The sequence below is a fragment of the Jaculus jaculus genome, chromosome 12 (genome assembly GCF_020740685.1).
Source record: "Jaculus jaculus isolate mJacJac1 chromosome 12, mJacJac1.mat.Y.cur, whole genome shotgun sequence".
Classification (NCBI taxonomy): Eukaryota; Metazoa; Chordata; class Mammalia; order Rodentia; family Dipodidae; genus Jaculus; species Jaculus jaculus.
In genome coordinates, this window is record NC_059113.1 from 59,156,297 (window position 1) to 59,176,447 (window position 20,151).

General features: G+C 48.8%; 1 protein-coding gene across 2 annotated transcripts in view; it reads right to left on the reverse strand.

Moving 5' to 3' along the window:
- Positions 1-641: 641 nt before the first annotated feature.
- The window catches only part of Polr3e (RNA polymerase III subunit E), a 36,338-nt gene continuing 16,828 nt past the window's right edge, over positions 642-20,151 (reverse strand). For both annotated transcript variants that reach the window (XM_045131383.1, XM_045131384.1), the window contains 13 exons: positions 19,332-19,451; positions 18,280-18,365; positions 17,920-17,964; positions 17,751-17,842; positions 16,847-16,967; positions 11,675-11,756; positions 10,749-10,808; positions 10,501-10,658; positions 9,997-10,058; positions 8,988-9,511; positions 7,480-7,557; positions 2,633-2,758; positions 642-1,966 (listed from right to left, as the gene is read on the reverse strand). In XM_045131383.1, coding sequence (XP_044987318.1) covers positions 1,910-1,966; positions 2,633-2,758; positions 7,480-7,557; positions 8,988-9,511; positions 9,997-10,058; positions 10,501-10,658; positions 10,749-10,808; positions 11,675-11,756; positions 16,847-16,967; positions 17,751-17,842; positions 17,920-17,964; positions 18,280-18,365; positions 19,332-19,451 — 1,611 coding nt within the window. In that variant the 3' untranslated portion in view covers positions 642-1,909. The remainder of the gene's footprint in view (positions 1,967-2,632; positions 2,759-7,479; positions 7,558-8,987; positions 9,512-9,996; positions 10,059-10,500; positions 10,659-10,748; positions 10,809-11,674; positions 11,757-16,846; positions 16,968-17,750; positions 17,843-17,919; positions 17,965-18,279; positions 18,366-19,331; positions 19,452-20,151) is intronic.

Below are 20,151 nucleotides of genomic sequence, written 5' to 3' on the forward strand. Positions count from 1 at the left end.
CTCTTTCCAATAACTAACAACTATTGGAATTCAGCATTCTCACTTATTCTTTCTTATCTATGTGTTTAAGTACTTCATTCAGGCTTGGATTTCCCCATTGACAACTCTAGAACTGGGTATGTTCTGCTACATGGTGGCACTAGGATACTATCTGTGCCAACCCATGTGAAGGGTTCCCCTTTCAAAGGCAGAAAGGACACTGGTATGTAATGTAAGGACACACTCCTTCCTACTCAGTCGTGTTAACTGTTTACTCTTCAGGCTCATGTTACCACATAGAACCAAGAGTACAAGATGGGCAGCCTGTCACATGATACTACCAAATGTTTGACAGCATACATCCCTGACCAATGATGTTCTGATTTGTGCCAAAGTATTTGGTCCTTTATTTCTTAAGGGCAGGACAGCACAGACCATCATTTAAACCTTCAGACAGTAGATGTACTATACAAAAGCCTCAACTAGGTAGAGAAACTCACAGCTTACCTACTTTCGCTTAATTTTCATTTTTTCCCTGCCTCATCAATGGTTGTATGGCCTAGTACATTAACCACTAGCTATGTGTGACAACTGAGTATGCAAATCCTACCTCAAGTGTTTATAATGTGTAAAATATAAAATACCAAATTTTGAAGACTTAGTACAAAAAAAGAACAAAATAATATTTTTATTACATTTTGGCATTTAAAATATTTGGGGCTGAATACATTTAAATTTAATCTTTTTAAAAACTATTTTAAAAATTACATGACTCACATTCCTACTGGATAGCACTGCTCTCAAGGAGTTTCCACCATTAGTTCCCCATTCTCTTCTTTTTAAAGAAACTAGTGTTTGTTTTCTGCCAGTCAACCTTCTTTCCATTTTGCTGTCTGCTGAACAGCTACGACCACTCAGTGGTTGTTCCTACTCATTGGTGGCCTGAGCAGTGGGAGCAGCAAAACAGCATTTAGGGACTGGTGGGCATGCCAGTCCAGGCTCCAGTCAGGACCCCACTCAGCACCAGATCAGTCTGTGACCTCTGGGTGAGCAGCAGTAAGCACATGAGCTGTTGTGATCTATCTGCCCTAACATGGCTCCAGAGTCTGGTCTTCCTTCCCTCTCTAGTATACCTACGCTTTGACAGCATAGAAGACATTTTCTTTCTGCAACTATTTGAGGACAGCAGCACCATGATGCCAGGTTAGTGTTAGATTTATTTAAAAAATCCACAAAATAGAAAATTTTTACATCAAAGTGTGATAACCTCACTTACACACTGCTCCACACTTACCTGGTTTAGTTTGCATCTTTCTGCAAACGAAAGAAGATGGATTTGATTCTAACTTTTTTGCTGTGGCTCATGTAAACAGTGGAGACTGCTACATAAAGCAGGCTGTGGTAAAAGGGAAAATGGCCTCAAAAACCCAACAGAAAAACAACTGAATTTGGTTTAATTAAATTGGCAGAAGTCTTAGCAGGTAGATAATCTAAGACTAAATACTGGCTTCTCGTCTTTTTTTAAAATATTAAAATCCTTAAGGTTCTCTTCATCTTGTAAACATAAACTTGACTTTGTTGGCATTTAGTTTAAAAAGGAAAATATTAAACCATGATTTTCATCATCCTGCCCATGTCAGTATACACTCTCTTTATTATGAGAATGAAACCAAATAAGTAAAATACATCAGGAATTTCAAATTGTACTGCAAAGGCGGCCTGGCTGGTCTCTGCTGAGAGCGATCTCACTTAAGCTGACCCTGCTACTGGCTGAGTGTGAGCCCCTCTTGTCCTCTGGGCCAGGAAGTGCCACCAGACACGAGATGGCAGATCCTCCTGCTCTGTCTTCTCAGGCAAGTCGAGACTCTACTTCAGCTCTGCCCTCCTTCCCTGGGCTTGGATTCGTTGGGTTCGTGGTTTGCTACTATTGTCAAGACTGTACTGTCCCCTTAAGGTACCACATGCCACCGTAGCTTACACAACAGTCCTAGGAATTGAGAAAGAAAAAGTTAAGGATAGATTTTTATAGGAAAGGAGCTGCTGTATTTCTGATACTGGATGGAATACAAACAGAGTGTCAAGAACTGCCTGACCTCCTTCATGCTTGGGCTGCTCTTCCCCAGGGTATTATTCTCAGAGGTTCTAGAAAATAGATGTGCTTTTCATATAGAAAATGTAAATACTGTGAGATTGGCCAGGACAAAGGTTCTTGATAAAAGCCTGCATGACAAAGAACAGGCCAAAACGGAGGGAAAGTGTCATCAGATTTTTGTGTTCCATTTCTACAAATATACCACAGTTCACAAAAATATCACAGGTAAACCAAAGTAGCTTCATAATAAGCAAATAGTATTTCTTTTCAAATTTAAGTTTACAAAAAAGATTTTTCTGAAAGATGAACAAGTGTAAGCATGTGGCTACATCAACAGCCATGAGGATGGTAGAAGAGTCACAGGAAATAAAGAGTCCTGATCCTACTCTAGGCCTACCCTCCACGGGATGAAGGAGGCGAGCCCCAAGACCAGCTGGGTTTGGGGCGCTGATTTAATCTGCACAGAGCAGGAAGAAATGCACCAGTCCTCTCCATAGTCAAGCACCTCATTACTACCGGCCAGAGCTAGGCCCCTGGGAGTAGTCATGCACATGGGCATACCTTTAGCACTTTATCCACCTCCTGTTTGCTTAGATCTTCTCCACACTCTTGAGTCAACCGAGACTGGATCATGTTCCGGCGGACTCGGTAATTTTTGGAAAATATTTCAAGCAAAACCTGTCGATGCTTTAATAAAATAAAATACATTAGTAAAGGAAGCTGTGCTCCAAACCAAGGCTCTAACTTCAATTTGCAATGTCTGATTTAAGTCCTTACTCAGCACTACCAGTTAAAGATCAGCACAGCTAACCCGCTTGTCACTGCTCCAGACCACACTGGAGGGGTCAGACTGTAAGCAGCTTGGACATACTCCTGAATAAATTTAGCATGCAGAAGCCACAATCGAAAGTGCAGGACAATGAAGGGAAGGCAAAAGGGTATAAAAAATAGTCCCGGGGTGTGTGTGGGGGGGGATGGCTTAGCAGTTAAGCGCTTGCGTGTGAAGCCTAAAGACCCTGGTTCGAGGCTCAATTCCCCAGGACCCATGTAAGCCAGATAAGCAAGGTGGTGCATACATCTGGAGTTCATTTGCAGTAGCTGGAGGCCCAGGTACACCCATTCTCTCTCCCTTTATCTGTCTCTTTCTCTCTGTGTCTGTTGCTTTCAAATAAATAAACAGAATGCAAAAAAAAAAATAGTCATAGGGAACTGGAGAAATGGCTTAGTGGTTAAGCGCTTGCCTGTGAAGCCTAAGGACCCTGGTTTGAGGCTCAATTCCGCAGTACCCCAGATGCACAAGGTGGCACATGCATCTGGAGCTCTTTTGCAGTGGCTGGAGGCCCTGGTGCACCCATTCTCTCTCTCTTTCTGCCTCTTTCTGTCACTCTCAAAAAAAAAAAAAAAAAAGTCACAGGCTGGAGAGAGAGCAGTTAAGGCATATGCCTTTTTTTTTTTTTTTTTTTTTTTTTTTGTAAGGTAGGGTCTCACTCTAGTCCAGGCTGACCTGGAATTCACTATGGAGTCTCCGGGTGGCCTTGAACTCATGGCAATCCTCCTACCTTTGCCTTCCTCCTGGGTGCTGGGATTAAAAGGTGTGCATTACCACACCTGGCTACATTTGCCTTTTAAGCCTAAGGACCCATGTCTGACTCTCCAGATCTCATGTAAACCAGACATACAAGGTGATGTAAGCATGCAAGGTTCCACATGTATACAAGATGGCACACATGTCTGGAGTGCAATTGTAGTGGCTGGAGGCCCTGGCACACCAATTCCCTCCCTCCCTCTCTCTCTCTCATGAAAAAAAAATTAAAAAAAAAATAGTTACATGTGGCTGGGCATGGTGGCACACACCTTTAATCCAAGAACTTGGGAGACAGAGGTAGGATATCACTGTGAGTTCAAGGCCATCCTGAGACTACATAGTGCATTCCAGGTCAGCCTGAGCTACACTGACACCCTACCTTGAAAAAAAAAGTTACATGTGGCCAGGTGTGGTAGTGCAAGCCTTTAACCCCAGCACTCAGGGAGACAGAGGAAGGAGGATCGCTGTGAGTTCTAGGCCATCTTGAGACTACATAAGTAATTCTAGGTCAGCCTGAGCTAGAGTGAGACCCTACCTCAAAAAAAAATTTTTAAAAAGTTGCAAGTGTTGTCACACAAACTTGCCATTGCATCTGTGAAGCAGGATACTGGAAAATACATTATGCCTCAGAACAAAAATTAAATGGCATGAAGGTAGCACAGATCTTCCTCAAAACTAAAAAAATGTATTGAGTGAGAAAAAAGACTACCAGGTGTGGTGGTTCATACCTGCAATGCCTGCATATTCAAAGCTAAGGCATGAGGCTCATCATGAGTTAGAGGCTAACCTAGGCTACAGAGTGAAGCCCCATCTCAAAAATGAGAAAAGACAGCCAGGCTTGGTGGCACACGCCTTTAATCCCAGCACTCAGGAGGCAGAGGTAGGAGGATCCCCGTGAGTTCAAGGCCACCCTGGGCTAGAGTGAGCCCTACCTTGACCACCCCCAAAAGAGAGAGAGAGACAGAGAGAGAGAGAAAATAGAGGGCTAGTGAGATGGCTAAGCAGTCAAGGTGCATGCCTACAAAGCCTAAGGACCCAAGCTTGATTCCCCAGTACCCACGTAAGTCAAATGCACAAGGTGGTACATGCATATGGTATTCGTTTATAATGTCTGAAAGCCCTGGTATGCCCATTCTCTAGCTATCCCCCCATCAAATAAATGATAAAATATATCTTTTTAATGATATAAGACAGCTTAGTACCATGGATCATGCCTTTAATCTCAATACTCGGGAGGCTGAGGTAGGAGGATCACCCTGAGTTCAAAGCCTGCCAAACCTGCCTGAACTGCAGTTAGTGAGACTCTGGTTCAAAAAATCCAAGGCCCGCATGGTGGCACACGCCTTTAATCCTAGCACTTTGAAGGCAGAGGTAAAAGGGTCGCCATGAGTTTAATGTAAGTCTGGGACTACAGAGTGAGTTCTGGGTCAGCCTGGGCTAACAAAAGAAGAAAAACCAGTTAAAAACAGAGAGTCAGGTGCGGTGGCACATGCCTTTAATCCCAGCACTTCGGGAGGCAGAGGTAAGAGAATCACTGTGAATTCAAGGCTACCCTGAGACTACATAGTGAATTCCAGGGTAGCCTGTGCTAGAGCAAGACTCTACCTCAAAAAACAAACAAAAAATAATTAGAGAGAGAGAAGGAACAGGGGTCAGGAAAATGGCTCCATGGTTAAAGGCACTTGCTTAAAAAGCCTGCTGGCCTGGTTCAACTCCCAAGCCATCCATGTAAACCAGATGCAAAAAGTGGTGGAAGCATCTGGTATTCATTTGCAGAGCAAAGGTATCCACACCCTCACACACACAAATTTAAAAATAGAACAAATTAAATTAATTTTAAAACTTCCATTTTGTTTTTCAAGGTAGGGTCTCGCTCTAGCCCAGAAACCACCACGAGGGGGGGGGGGAGGAGAGAGAGAGAGAGAGATGTGTATGTGTGCAGAGGCAGGGAAAGAGAAAAATGGGCACACCAGGGCCTCTAGTCACTGCAAACAAACTCCAGACGCATGTGTTACTCTGTGCATCTAGCCTTACATGGGTACTGGGGAATCAAACTAGGTCATTAGGCTTTGCAGGCAAGCACCTGAACCACTGAGCCAGCTCTACAGCCCCTTGTCCCATTATTATATGCAACTCTTGAAAGGCAGAAAAGGGAAAAGAAAAAACAGCAGACAGCTCTGTCCCCTTAGTAGCCAACAAGCCTACCATCACCTGGAGAAGCAGTGACACTGTTCAAAGACCGGGCCACTGCTGCGCTCAAACTCATGAGAAAAGTGTAGTAAAAGGAAACATGACCACCGTGCACCACTGGGCTTTGGCCTGCCACACTGAAATGAACAGATTTGCAGTTCTTTTACTTGTAATACAGGCATAATAGACTGAACTAAAAAGTAGTCCTCGGCCAGCTATGCACACCTCCTCCCTCCTCCCAGCACAACACCCCTCCAGCACAAGAGCGCACATCCTGTGTGTCTGAACTTAAGGCTGTGTGTGTGTGTTTGAGGGGGGTGTGTTGACAAGTGACAGCCTCTGGGGCATGGGAGCAGGGCAGGAAGAGCTGGAATAAGCTTTATAGCCTGACTTCAGTTTTGAGAGTGAGAATGAATAGGCCCACCAGTTCTCTTACTGTTGCAAACTCCAGATGCATACGTTAACTTTGTCCATGTGGCTTATGTGGGTACTGGAGAACTGATCTCTGATACAGCTGACTTTGGCAAGCACTTTTAACCGCTGAGCCGTATCTGCAGCCCCTGACTTCATTTTACATGTGCACTTACCGCTCAGGAGGCAGAGGTAGGAGACTGCTGTGAGTTAGAGGCTAGCCTGAGACTACATAGTGAATTCCAGGTCAGCCTAAAGCAAGACCCTAGTTTGAACCCCCTCACCCACCCAAAAATGTACTTACTACTTTTTTCTCTTGTGTTATTAGTGGGAAATAATTGCCAACTGTTCTGGTCAACAGCACAGGGTCAATCTAGAAGGCTGCACCCACCTCCAGCTGGGGATCAAAGGCCCCACCTGCTACGTTCTTGTCCTGCCTGTTCAAGCCTTCTGCATGTAAAAAGGCAGAGCCCTCCATGAGCTTTTGCTCATTACTTGCCTCACCCACCTGACACTTTAGCAAAAAGTCAACTTTTAACCTTTTTGTTTGTTTGTTTTTGTTTTTCAAGGTAGGGTTTTGTCTAGCCCAGGATGACATGGAATTCAGTATGTAGTCTCAGGGTGGCCTCAAACTCAAGGCGACCTTCCTATCTATGTCTCCTGGCAATGCAAATGAATGCCAGACCCATGAGCCACTTTGTGCATCTGGCTTTACATGAGTACTGGGGAATCAAACCTGGGCTGTCAGGCTTTGCTAGCAAGCACCTTTAATCGCTGAGTCATCTCTCTAGTCCCACAAATTTTAATTTTTGAAGTTCAGGAAGTACATTACTCAAAGAAAACCCTTGGACCGCAGTGTCCAGAGCTGCTCCACAGACATAGCACCAATGGCTCTGATCACTGCACACCTAGGACCCTCTCTTCCTGAAATGTGACAAGGCAAAAAATAAACCAATTTCCTCTAGAGACGCCCCTGAGAACATTCTCCACCCACAGACTGCACTGGCTTGGCAGCCCATCCCCCAAGGAGGCCTTATGGTAAATAAGCAGCTCAGCCACTGCCCTTGGAAGCGACCCTGACTGCAGCACACCATAATAATGGTTGGTCTCAAAGGGGATTCTGAGTGGCCAGAAAACTTGATGCTGTAGTCCACTGCCCAGCCACCAACCTTTAAAGGAATCTCCTCCTCTCTTGGAAAAGACAACAATAAAGGTCACTTACCTGGTCATTCATGTCTCCAGACTCCCAGAGGGCAAACACCTTCTGCTCATCCGGGGAAGCAGCAGTCTGTGGGGGAAACTGGCCCAGGCAGGAGCTGGTCATCTTCCTGCCTCATGGACTCATGGCCCTCCAGCTTCACCCCACCTACCCTGCAATCCAGCACTAAAAAAGGTGCAGTCCAAGCCCAGCTCCTGCTACACATGCCCACAAAAAGGATGGCAGACACAGGCCTGGGACTCGGAGAAGAGGGCCCTCCACAAGCACACGCAGGCTCACATGGGCTTGCTCACTGCCCATAGCCACGCAGCTAACACATGCAACACGCAGCAGAACCATGAGTGAAACTCACGTCAGGGACTCCTTACTCTCTAGACCTCACTGTCCTTGTGCAAGACCAAATAGAAGACTGGACAATCTTCCATCTTGGAAGATAAGTTTCTGGGAGGCATCACAGGGAGAGAGCTCCAGACAGAGTCATGGGGTCCCCTGCAGGTGCAGCTCTTCCAAGAGGAAGGAGCATGGCTAGAGCAGGTCCCGGTGGTAGGTAGAGACGTCCGAGAGCAGTCCATCCAACCACTCTTCCCTTGCCTGGTCTGGCCCACAAAAAGGTAGGCATGCAGAGACCGAGAGACTGGGGACCACTCATTGGTCAGGGCTCCAAACCCCAGCACTTTCAGGGCCAGATCCCTGTTAACAGCCCAAGGACCACAAGGCATCACGTCCCGGTTTCTGCTTGTCATGTACGTAGCAATGGGCCTTGGCCTCAGAACATCATCCTCTGTGACAAGTGCTCCCCAGTTCAGCATTGCACATGCCACATTCCTTTGCACAACCCAATGTGCTCCATTCACTGTCAGAGCTGGGCAGAGCCCAAGACAAGAGAACAACTACAACAGCCTCCCTCAGGCTAAGCACGATCAGGGCACTCCTTGTCCTCAGTGAAGGGGTGGGCCTCCCACAGTCTCTCACACTGCTTTGCCACTGCGCCTGAAACAGGGCTTCTCCCACTGACAGGGGAAAAAATGAAGCATGGAGTGCCCAGGACTGGCACCAGAAATGTGGAAAGGCCAGAGCCTTTGCGGGTCGGCTGGCCTTATGGACAAGGGAGGCCACCAAGACCTAGGCCCAAGTTCTGGAGAAGGGTTCGCTGGTCTCTGATGAAGCAGGAAGGATGGAGCTCCCATGCTGAATCATAACACAGCTCTTCCACTCACTTCCTGAGGCTAAAGGAGACTTGAATTTACTCAGACACTGGTATAGATTAGGGCCCTCGGATAATCTTACCTAACTCCTACCAAAGTCCTGCAGTACAAAAACCAATACACCTTCAAATGGAAACAGGGAGCCCCGGTGCAGCACACACCCCATTCCCCAACAGGCCCACAGCCAGTTTCTCCAGGGTGGATAGAGCTGAAGCCACCCCTAAGGTTCACAGACACCTGCCCAGGTGCCCTCCTGAGGGACTCTGGGTGACTTTTGCCTGTCCTGGAAGGCGTAGATCTACTTACAGGCACCAGAATCTGCTTGCAGCCAGCGGCCAGCACCGTGTCCTGCAGCATGCGGTCTGAGATGCCGCTGAAGAGCGTGTGGTCTGGGGGCAGGCCGGCCAGGTGCAGGTTGAAGAGGCGCTTGAGCTCACTCAGTGTGAGCACAAACTGTCTCTGAAAGGTGGCCTCTATAAAGGCCTTCAGTTCCCGGACTGCTGGAGTGCTGGCACAGCCTGGAGGCAGGTGCCCATTGAGGCTGTCCCCACCTACTGCCCGCCCAGCAGGCAGCCCATTGGCCAGCTTGGTGCCAAGGCCACCACTGGGTGCAGTGTCCATGGGCTCTTCCTCCTCTACCTCGGCCTCCAGCTCATCTCCATCCTCCTCACTCAGTGGCTCTTCCTTGATCTGCATGCTGGGCAGGACGGCAGCCGCCCGCATCTGGTCCTTCCGCCGCTGCAGTTCCCGCTCTAGGAAGTTGTGGTTCTGCTGGGCCTTGGTTTTAGCTGCTTGGACCCGCTGGTCCCCAGAGACCAGCCCAGCAGGTCCTGTGAAGAGAGGCAGTGTGGCTCAGAAGGGCACACAGGACACAGGCAGACAAGGGCCTGGAGACAGAAGCCTGGCTGGGGACATCAGGACCATTACTGGATCAAGGAGCCAAGCACTGCTTTCAGCCTTCCTTGCTCAGGTGGAACAAGCTACCCAATAATGGAATGAGTAAAGAAATCCTGTCAAATTCCTGTGTCCAGACAAGGCCTTGCTAAGTTCCTGCCAGCAGGCTGCTCCAGTGCCACCACCTGTTCACCCAAAAGCCACACAGCCTTGGAGGGCACAGGTCCCCAGGGCCAAGGCTGTGCTGCTGGACAAGGGATGGGCTCCGTCTGTGGAGGGCAGAAAGGGAGGAGGGCAAAGAAAAGGTGAATTGTGAGTCATACAGCTCTGCTCCAGACCTGGGTCGTACTGGTTCTAGAAAAACAGTCCTTTGGGGACAGGGTCTGAGTTGGGGGCCTGCCCAGCCCAAAGCCCCACACACCTGATTGTCCATCCAGCTTCTTTGGCATGGTTTCCTTTACAAGATTATAGACTTTTTCTAATCTGCAAAGAAAAATAAGCCCTTGTAACTCATCTATATCCTCTTCTGCATACCTGGCTACAGAAGCATCAAGCGCAGGACACTCATCACTTGAGACTACGTGCTTCCTACTGCAGGCCCCACAGCCACACAAAATTCCAGTCCAGGGTAGGGAATTACACGCATTACTCTCTCTTGAGCACCTGCAAGCCTGTCTCCTCTCCAGCTCCTCAGAACAGCTTTGATAAGCTGGGGCTGTGGCTATGTCAGCCCTGTGCCAGGAGAACTTCCTATCACGGGCCAGCCAGTGATGTTCATCTATGCGGGTAGTGCAGCATGCCTAGGCGCCCAGATGGCTCTCACTCAGTGCTCACATGCAGCCCAACTGTGCTCCTCCAGGGAGGCAGGCTACTGGGCCCACATGCTGTATCTGGCCACCCTGCCTCCCATCCTGCAAGCCCTTACTTGGCCTGGATGCCTGACCACAGCATGTGCTGCCGCTGGACCACATCTGGATGCTTCTTGATGAACTCCCCGTCATAAGGCAGTATGAACTCCCAGCCTTTGTTGATTCTCACCACGGCCATGTGCTCCAAAAAGTCCTTTACGTCCTCAGCGCAGAGCTGAGGAGAGGAGGGGTGTGAGGAACGGCCAGTCCTGAGTCCCCTCCTGTAGCAGGCCCCGGGGCTCAGCTCATGAAGACTACCACTTACTCTGGTCACTGCTGCCACCTCCTTCCTTACCACCCATCGGTTCTGTGTGAACTTCCACATCTGAGGGAGAAAAGCAACATGTTCCAGAAGCAGAAACAGACTGCTGCTCAGACATGCCCCTGACCCACAGTGGGGCTGGGACCTGGGCATAGGTGCAGAGGGTGGCTCAGAGCAGACCTTGGGCAGCCCCTACACCTGAACTGTCTTCAGTGTTTACTGCTGCTCTGGTAAGGACCCCTGGCACCCTCCTCTCTGGGGCAGCTGGATTCCCTACCCCACCTGAACCACAGTGCTCCTGAGAAGGGCCTTTCATATCTGATTCACTTCGGCATCCCCAGGGCCACCTTAATAGTGTCATGAGGGCAAAGGGAAGGTGACATAGGGCCAAGGGACTTCCTCTAGGCACTCTGGATGGGCACCACTCCATGGTGGTAGCACTGGGGCTGGTGTGGCTTCCCAGAGACTCAGAGCACCCTGCAACCCACTCACTGCCTCAGGATCTCTCCTGCCCCTAACCACTGCCTGGGGACAGATACCTGGCCAAAGTGACACTAGACGTCTGAGACACAAGAGGAAAGGATGAACTACAATAACTCAGTCCCTCACCCGACAGCAAGTACCCACTGAGAGAAGGGCACCTGTGTGGGTGTGCAAGCCCATGTGGGAGCTGCACTCTGATCTCCAAAGATGAAACACACTGCCCAGACCACATGAATCCCATGCCTGGGCGAGGTGGAGCTTTTTGAACCCAAGTGGGAGAAGCTCAGGGTCTCACTGGCCCACAATACCCAAAGAAAGGAGAAGGGCCCAGCATGCAGGAGGCCTGCAGCGTGGCCTCTTCCTGCATGACTGTCCTTGCTGAAGTCCCCTCACGGCTCTAGCCCCATCCCCCTCCCCACCCCTATGGCCAGAGTCCAGGTACTTACAACAAAGTCCCGGCCCCTGCAGAGCACCTCGGCGGGCACACCACTGTGAGGGCTGGATGAGTCCTTGGGATACAGAATGTCACTGCCAAAGCAAGCAGAAGTGGAAGCGGCTGCTCAGGGCTTGTCTTTTAGCACCATCCCTCCCCCATCATCGCTACCACTATGTCCTACCAGAAGCTCAGGCCTCACAATCTGAGCCCAGCTCCTTGGCCCTGCCCAGAAGACTGGCTCTAGGAACACGTGTGAGCAGACTACACTACCCTTCCCAACCCACCACTCACCACTCTGGCCCAGCTGAGGGGTGAGAGATAGTCAAGTCAGCAATCTGTAGGAGCCCAGGAAAGTGCTTGTGGTGCCAAGAGAAGCTGATGCTGAATCAAGTTACAAGGCCTTCCCTGCCTGGCCCAGGGGTACAGTGATCTGACAAGGGCTTCCCTGCCTGGCCCAGGGGTACGGTGATCTGACAAGGGCTTCCCTGCCTGTTCCCAGGGGTACTGGTGATCTGCCAGAGGCCAGGTCTGAATGGCCCCAAGTCACAAGGAGTGTTAAGCATTTTGAAAACAAGACTATACTCAAAACCCAGAGGACTTCTAGGTTAAAGACCTGAGTCACATGAGTAAGGTACATGAGTACCCACAGCATGACTAAACACCATCTCCAGCCCAAGCCCCAGCCCAGGCCAGCCATGTCTCTAGTTCTGCTGGAGGGCTTCACCTCACCTCACCCTGCCCAGTCTGATTGAACGAGTCATCATCCAAAGCTGATCTCTACAGGCCAGGAACCCAGTCTAAATTTCTTGTGGCTGACATGCACTGGAGGTAGGTACCCACTAAGTGGGCACTAGACAGAAGAATCAGACACAACACTAGCCTGTCTCAAGGGCAGAGACAGCATCTGAATGAAGCCTGGCATGAAGTGGGCCCTGGAAAAGGCACCTCTCATGCATAAAGCATTATAAAATATAATAGTACACACATTAACAGACACAGGGGTACAGCACAGTACAAACAGGACATGTTTGTGAATGAAGACATGAGTTCAAAATTATCTCCTCACACAGAGACAAGAACAGGCTTAGAAGAATCATGGACCCACACAGCAGCTTGCACACGCCAGAGGAATGCAGGACACCCAAGGCGAGGAAACTAGTCAGGACACCAAGTGATAGGGGCTCCCAGGGACTCATGCAGCACCAGGTTCAAACCCAGCTCTGTAGCTGTCTTGCCAGAGCCCTCAGGTATGTGATGGGACACCCTCCCCATCTTTTTTAGTCATTCCCAAATACACACAGGTGCTCACAGTTAACAAGTCATCACAAAGCTCCTCCCTAATGAACAATGGGTATCTCAGGACAGCAGCTGTTTACCAGTGAAAAGTTGCCACCATATGGCAGTAAGATGAATATACTTCACAGTTGGCTTGGCCAGCCAGCAAAATGTTCTTAAATTTTAGAGCTTTTCACGCTTTGTCATAATTAGTCACTTCACAGTACGTTACTTGAGAAGTGTCTGTTAATGTGCCTATTATTGCACAGCATTTATAATATTCTGTATGCATGAGAAGTGGCCACACTGCCTTTTCCAGGGCCCACTTCATGCCAGGTACCTAACTGGGCACCAGGGACATACATAACAGAGTAAAAACAGAGTGTCTCAACTTCCTCAACTAACAGTAGGCTGAAGGAGACAGAAGGTCTAGTGGAATCACAGGAAAAGAGAAGCTACTGGGAGCACCAAGCCACTAGTTCATGAATCCCAACAGGTGATATAAAAGAAATCCACACTATTGATGCAACAGCAAAAGCCAAAACAAAGCAGCTAGAGAAAAACTGACATCAAAGGAACAATTAAAGGGCAACAGACTCTGCAATAAAAACAAGTCACCTCACCAATGCATGGAGGGTCTCTAACTACCAACTTACAATTTGACATTCCTTAAAAACATGTTTTAAGGTCAAAGGGGAAATGAACAAAACTCAGAGATCTACCCCTAGCAGATCTGCATGAAACACTGTAGCATTCTCCAGGCAGAAGGAAGTTATCACAGATGGAAACTTAGGGATGCACAGGAATGAGGAGCACCATAAGAAAGTGAATAGGTGAGCGAATCTAAAGTAGGGGTATCCCAACCTTGTTTGCTCTGGCTTTTTGTTTGTTTTGCTTTGTTTTGTTTTGCAGTAGGGTCTCACTCTAGCTCAGACTGACCTGGAATTCAATATGTAGCCTCAGGGTGGCCTCTGCCTCCCCTGAGCACTGGGATTAAAGGCGTGCGCCATGCCCAGCGTTTGTTTGCAGCAGCTGGAGGCCCTGGCGTGCCCATTCTCTCTCAAATAAATAAGTAAAAATTTAAAAGAAAAATATTTATTTGCAGTCAGAGAGAAATAGAGGGAAGAAAGACAGACAGAATGGGCGCACCAGGGCCTTCAGCTGCTGCAAATGATACATGGGCCACCTTGTGCATCTGGCTTTATATGGGTACTGGGAAATCGAACCTGGGTTGTTAGGCTTTACAAGCAAGTACCTTAACTACTGAACCATCTCTCCAGCCCTGCTTTGTGTACAGTTTTTTGTTGTTGTTGCCATTTTTTTCTTTTTGGTTTTTGGGTCTTGCTCTAGTCCAGGCTGATCTGGAACTCACAATGTAACTCAGGGTGGCTTTGAACTCATGAAAATCCTTCTACCCCTGTCTCCCAAGTGAGGGCTCAAAGGTTTTTCTTTTGTTGTTGTTGTTTTTTTGTTTGTTTGTGTTTTGTTTTTTTGAGGTAGGGTCTCACTTTAGCCCAGGCTGACCTGGAATTCACTATGTAGTCTCAGGGTGGCCTGGATCTCACAGTGATCCTCATACCTCTGTCTCCCAAGTGCTCGGATTAAAGGTGTGTGCCACCACACCTGACTCCTGCTTTGTTTGAGGTAGGGTCTCACTGTAGTTCAGAGTGACCTGAAACTCACTCTGTAGGCCAGGTTGGCCTCCAACTCACTGTAATCCTCCTACCACAGCCTCCCAAGTGCTGCGATTAAAGGCATGAGATGCCACACCTAGCTTTGTATCCAACCTTTTGAAACTAAGACATGATTAGGGCTGAAGGTTAGATACACATGGCCTGAAGAATATTAGCTGGGCATGTCACTATGCACATTGACAGGGAGGCTGCAGAGATGGTCAGTGAATAAAGCACTTGTTGTTCAAGCTGAAGTATGGAGTTCGATCCCCAGACCCCACATCAAAGCTGGCAGGCTTTTGTAATCCCAGCATGCTGACAGCAAGACAGGAGGTGGAAACAGGCAAATTACCCAGAAACTCATCGCAAGCTCAACAGAGAGAGAGAGAGACAGACAGACAAAGACACCAGCCCTGATTCAAACAAGGTTAAAGGTGAGGACAGACAGCTTAGTTCTCTGACCATCACATACATACTGTGGCGTACATGCATGCTGTGGCATGTACACCACACACAAAATACTGACAAGCTATAATAATGCTTTGTGATGTTGAAAATATAGAAATTTAGGAAAGAGAAATGAAGAGGGCAGAAATTTTAATGGGACGACCTCAGGCTGCTGTACTTTTGGGTTGCTAAGAGAAACTTCTCTTTTCAGAGGGTAGTGACCACTGGGATGTCCCAAAGGGCACTATAATGCTGAGAAGCTGTGACAGAGGAGTGTTCAGCACTAAAACATCTCTATCACACCTTCCAAGGCTCAGGGTCCATTGAGGAAGAGGTGGCAGATATAATGGAAGAGCCGAAGGAAGGGTAGGACTGCTTATGATACAATCATACAGACAGAAACTGGCCTTGATACCCATGACCTCGCAGTGCCTGGAGCTACCTTCACAAGACCCTCATAACAGGAGGAAATGATGATGACATAAAAATAAAAGAGAGACTAATGGAGCGGGAGGGGATATGATGGGAGAGTGGATCTGTGGAGGGGAGGGAATTATCATGGTTTATTGTCTGTAATTACGGGAGCTGTCAATAAAAGAAAAGAAGCTGGAAAAAAAGGAAAAGAAAAAATAAAAATTTAAAATATAAAAATGGAAGCTGGGCGTGGTGGCGCACACCTTTAATCCCAGCACTCGGGAGGCAGAAGCAGGAGGAGCACCGTGAGTTCAAGGCTACCCTGAGACTACATAGTAAATTCCAGGTCAACCTAAGCTGCAGTGAAACCCTATGTCAAAAAACCAAAAGTAATAATGATAATAAAATAAAATATAAAAATGGGAAATAAATACCCCAATACTTTGTCTTGGAAGAAAATAAAAAGCCAGACTGGAGAGATGGCCTAGCAGTTAATGCACTTGCCTACAAAGCCAAAGTACCAAGGTTTGATTCACCAGTATCCATGTAAGCCAGATGCCCAAGGTGGCTCATGTGTCTGGAGTTCATTTGCAGTGGCTGGAAGCCCTGGCACACCCATTTTCTCTTTCTTTCTCTCTTCTTCTTTCCCTCTCTCAAATAAATAAATAAACAAAAAACCATCAATATGGGCTGGAGAGATTGCTTAGCGGTTAAGGTGCTTGCCTGCAAAGCCTAAGGACCAGGTTCAATTCTCCAGGTCCCACGTAAGCCAGATGCACATGGTCGTGCATGCATCTGGAGTTTGCAGTTGCTAGGGGCTCTGGTGCACCCATTCTCTCTCTCTCTGTCTCTAATAAATAAAAATAAATCTTTTTTAAAAAGCCATCAATATGAAGTTGTGCTGTTATGAATACAAGATGAAAACCAGGGGAGCCAATAAAAAGGTCAAGAGGATGACTTCCAAATGAGCAGGACAGTGGAAACACAAAGAATCCAGGATATCATAAAATGCTGTGTAGGCAGTATGTATGGTGGAGTTAAACTCAAAACATTAAATTGAAGCTGGGCATCTACATAGTAAATTCCAGGTTAGTCTGGGTTAGAGAGAGTGAAACCCTACCTCAAAAAACCAAAATATAAAAAATTTAGACCCACATTAGCCAGATGCACAAGGGGATGCATGCATCTGGAGTTCGTTTGCAGTGGCTGGAAGCCCTGGCATGCCCATTCTCTCTCTCCCTCTCTCTCTCCCTCTTTCTCTGTCAAATGAATAAATAAAAATAAAATATTTTTAAAGTAAAAAAAAAATTTAGAAAACAAGCATTAGATTTAAATGGATCAAGCACTTCTACCAAGACTCCAAAGCAGCTTACCTTTTCACCACCCAGTTTCCTTGGACTAACATTGCCACCTTCTGGATGCCACGCAGAACAGCCACAGAATCCACAGAGGGGCCCAGGAGGCTCATCAAATTGGCAAAAGGCATGACCTTCACTGAGGTGGGTAGAGGCAGAGCACATCCCATTAGACAAGGGAGGAGGAGTCTGGCCCTTCACTTCCTCCCCCACATTGCAGTGAGTGCCCAGCTCCACCTCCACAGTGTGGGTAGTAACCGTGGGAAGTCACGGCAGGCCTTCACTGGCAACTGGCTGTGCTTGTGAGGATGTACAGTAAGTAAGATGGAGGGAGCCCCAAGAAGACTGTCACACCTGGCCTAGAAAAGGGTCAAGGGCTGGAGAGATACCCAGTAGTTTCAGGTGCCTGTCTGCTTCAAAAGGTTCAGAACTCCCCCATTCTAACCAACTGGAAGAATCAGAACCAAAACTTAAATCCAAACCACCTGGCTCCAAAGCCCAAGCCCTTAATCATTAATCACAGTGTGCCTGTGACCTCCAGGGAGCCCAGGACAAGGTCTGGGAAAGCCCCTCAGCACAAGCCCGGGCACGGCAGGGAGCCCTGGCCCAGGACTCAGCCCCTAGAGGCTCTGGCCCTCAGTCTGAGAGGAGGCTGTACCTACTGTGGAGCCCAACAGGGTGTCATGTGAGCACAAATGAAAGCACATTGTGTTCCCAAGCATGGCTCTAGACTCAGAATTATTGGCCCCAGGAACCATCACTAGTCTCAGACAAGCAACCTGCCCAAATTCCTACAACAAGAAATTGGCAGGAAAGCTCAGGAGTCCATCAGAGAAGGCCACTGCACCACTGTGGTCCAAGCTGGGCAGGACCTGAGGAGCAGGGGCCTCCAACTTGACTCTGGCCAGAGGGCAGTACTCACCATTCTTCATCAAGATCTTAATCTGGTCAGCCAGGGGCAGCGTTCGCAACTGAGCCATGGACAGAACATTGCTGGGAGCCACAGGCTTGTCCCTGTGGAAATGAAGGGGCAGAGTCAGGGGAGGCTGGTGGGAGAAAGGAGTGGGAAGGGTGCCTACCCCTTTACTCACTTCTCTTCCTCCTGGCTGGGAGGCATAAGCATCATGAGGTACTCTCTGTGGAACGAGGAGTAAGAGTCAGAGGCTCTGTGGACTCCATCAAGACTCACCTCTAAATGTGAATCCAGGCCACTGCCTGGCTGAAGCCTGGGGAGGGGATGCAGGCCAAGGGCTGGCCTCCCCCTCCCCAACAGCCCTCCACTGCCAGGCCACAGACCTCCACAGAAAGTGGGAAATTACTCCTTCCCAGGCCACCCTCCTGGCTCTCTCCAAGGGCAGTAACCGCCCTTCACAAGGGGTCACAGGCCCCAGGAATACCCCCTCCCCACAGGTATCTTCTGGGAGCCCTGCGCCAGCACCCGCCAGTCCCACCTGGGTGACTTGACAAGCTCCGTTTTCTCTACCCCGCTGGAGCCCTGGCACAGCAGGTACTGGCGCTCATGCTCTGAACGGCTGTCCTGTGGGGGGGGGGGGGGTAGAGGGGGGAGGCAGTATGGGGCTCAGCCAAGGCCTGGGTCTGGACCCCCAGGCCTCTCAATCCATCCCAGGCCCCTCAATCCAGTTTTCCCATCTGAATCACTCCCCACTCCAGCCATGTCCTGCTCCAAGGCCAGCTACCTGTCCTTCTGGTTTTATGACCTGGTCACCCTGGCACTCCAGCCCCAGTGCCCAGCAAGCACTAAACTAGCCACCATGTACCAAGCATTGAAACTATGTGCAAGGCTCCACTCCAATACAATCTACAAACTGGCTTAGCTTATGCTCAGAATAACTATATAGGGCTTTCTTTTACTATTCCCAGTTTATAGACAGGGAAACTGAAGTTCAGAAAGGAGAGCAAATTGCCCAAGATCATGCAGGAGAAAACAGCAGAGCATCTGACCCTGAGTGTCAATATTGGCACATTACAGGGAGGTTCTAGTTGCTCCTACCCTCAAGGATGGGGAGCCCCAGCCAGAGTCCCTGGAGACAATATTATATTGCTTCCCCATTCCCAACGGTGGTCAGGGACTAAGTCCAATGTTCAAGGTGAAAACTGCATAATAAAACTCCCCAGGCAGGTGCACAGGGAACCTCCAGGCATGCAACAGACACCGGAGTCCCCAGAACAACCCCAGGTAAGTGTTTGGCCTACAATTAAGGTCCACAGTGTGAAAAAACAAATACCCAAACACAGCCCCTCTGAGAGTGCAGCTACACAGTTGGCTCAAGGGGGCCCAAACCTCCCAAGTGGAACAGCGTGCTGCCAGCTCTGACTCCTGGTCCCTTAGGCACAGGTTAAATGGGATGGGTCAGCGACACAACTCCCATAGGACTTCACGTTCTCAGTGATATCACCAAGTGGCCAGGAAAAAGTGAAGTTAAATATAAACCAAACTGCTTCTAGGCATTGAGGCTTTACACCAGGCCTTGTCCCAACTCACCCGGAGGCCGCAGTAGTGCAGGGGAACCCAGGGCTCTTCAGCATGCTTCTTCTGCAGGAACTCGTAGGACTGTACGCGGCGCTGCCGGGCTTGCTCTGACTCGGGCCGCGAGAACCGTACCTGGAGAGGGAAGGGTCAGGTCTGTGGCCTCCCCAGGCTGCTGTGCCAGACCAGAACCCCCACTGGGATACTCGCACTCCATGCCCTCTTTAGTTTGACATCCAGCTCTAACCATGTCCCTGTCTCTAAGCCAGCAGCATATGCTGGTAGTGTTCTCTCTTGTCTCTCTCTGCCTGAACCACCTCTCAGGGAGTGGTTGTCAAAGCATGCCTCTTCAGATGAGAGACCATGAGTCCCAAAGAAGATAATCAAGGTTTTTAAGGTTCTCAACAAACTGTTGAGAACAGGACAAGCCCCTGCAGCCTGAGCACAATGCCACACCAGTCAAGACAGGCCAATCCTCAAGGCTATGGGGACTTCAAGCTTCTATCTCTTCCCATGTGCCAGCTATACCTTTTTCCTCAGTGCTCCTTGTAAACTCCCCACACTTTCTTAATGGAAGCTTAATCTCCTTCTAACCTCGCCAAACCAGGCTTGCTGGGAAGGTACCGATCATCTGCACACCACTGCCAGGGTAGAATCACACAGATGTGTAATGGGACTTTAAGAGCCGACCTGCAGGCTCACTGGGGCTCAGGGCTGCACCTTTTGGTTCCCAGGCAATTTCTACCCTTGCCCAGCAACCTAGTTCTTATAAATAACAAGGCTGCCCTGTTTACAGCAATGAGCCAGGCGGGCAGAGGGTAGGTTATTCCCTCTT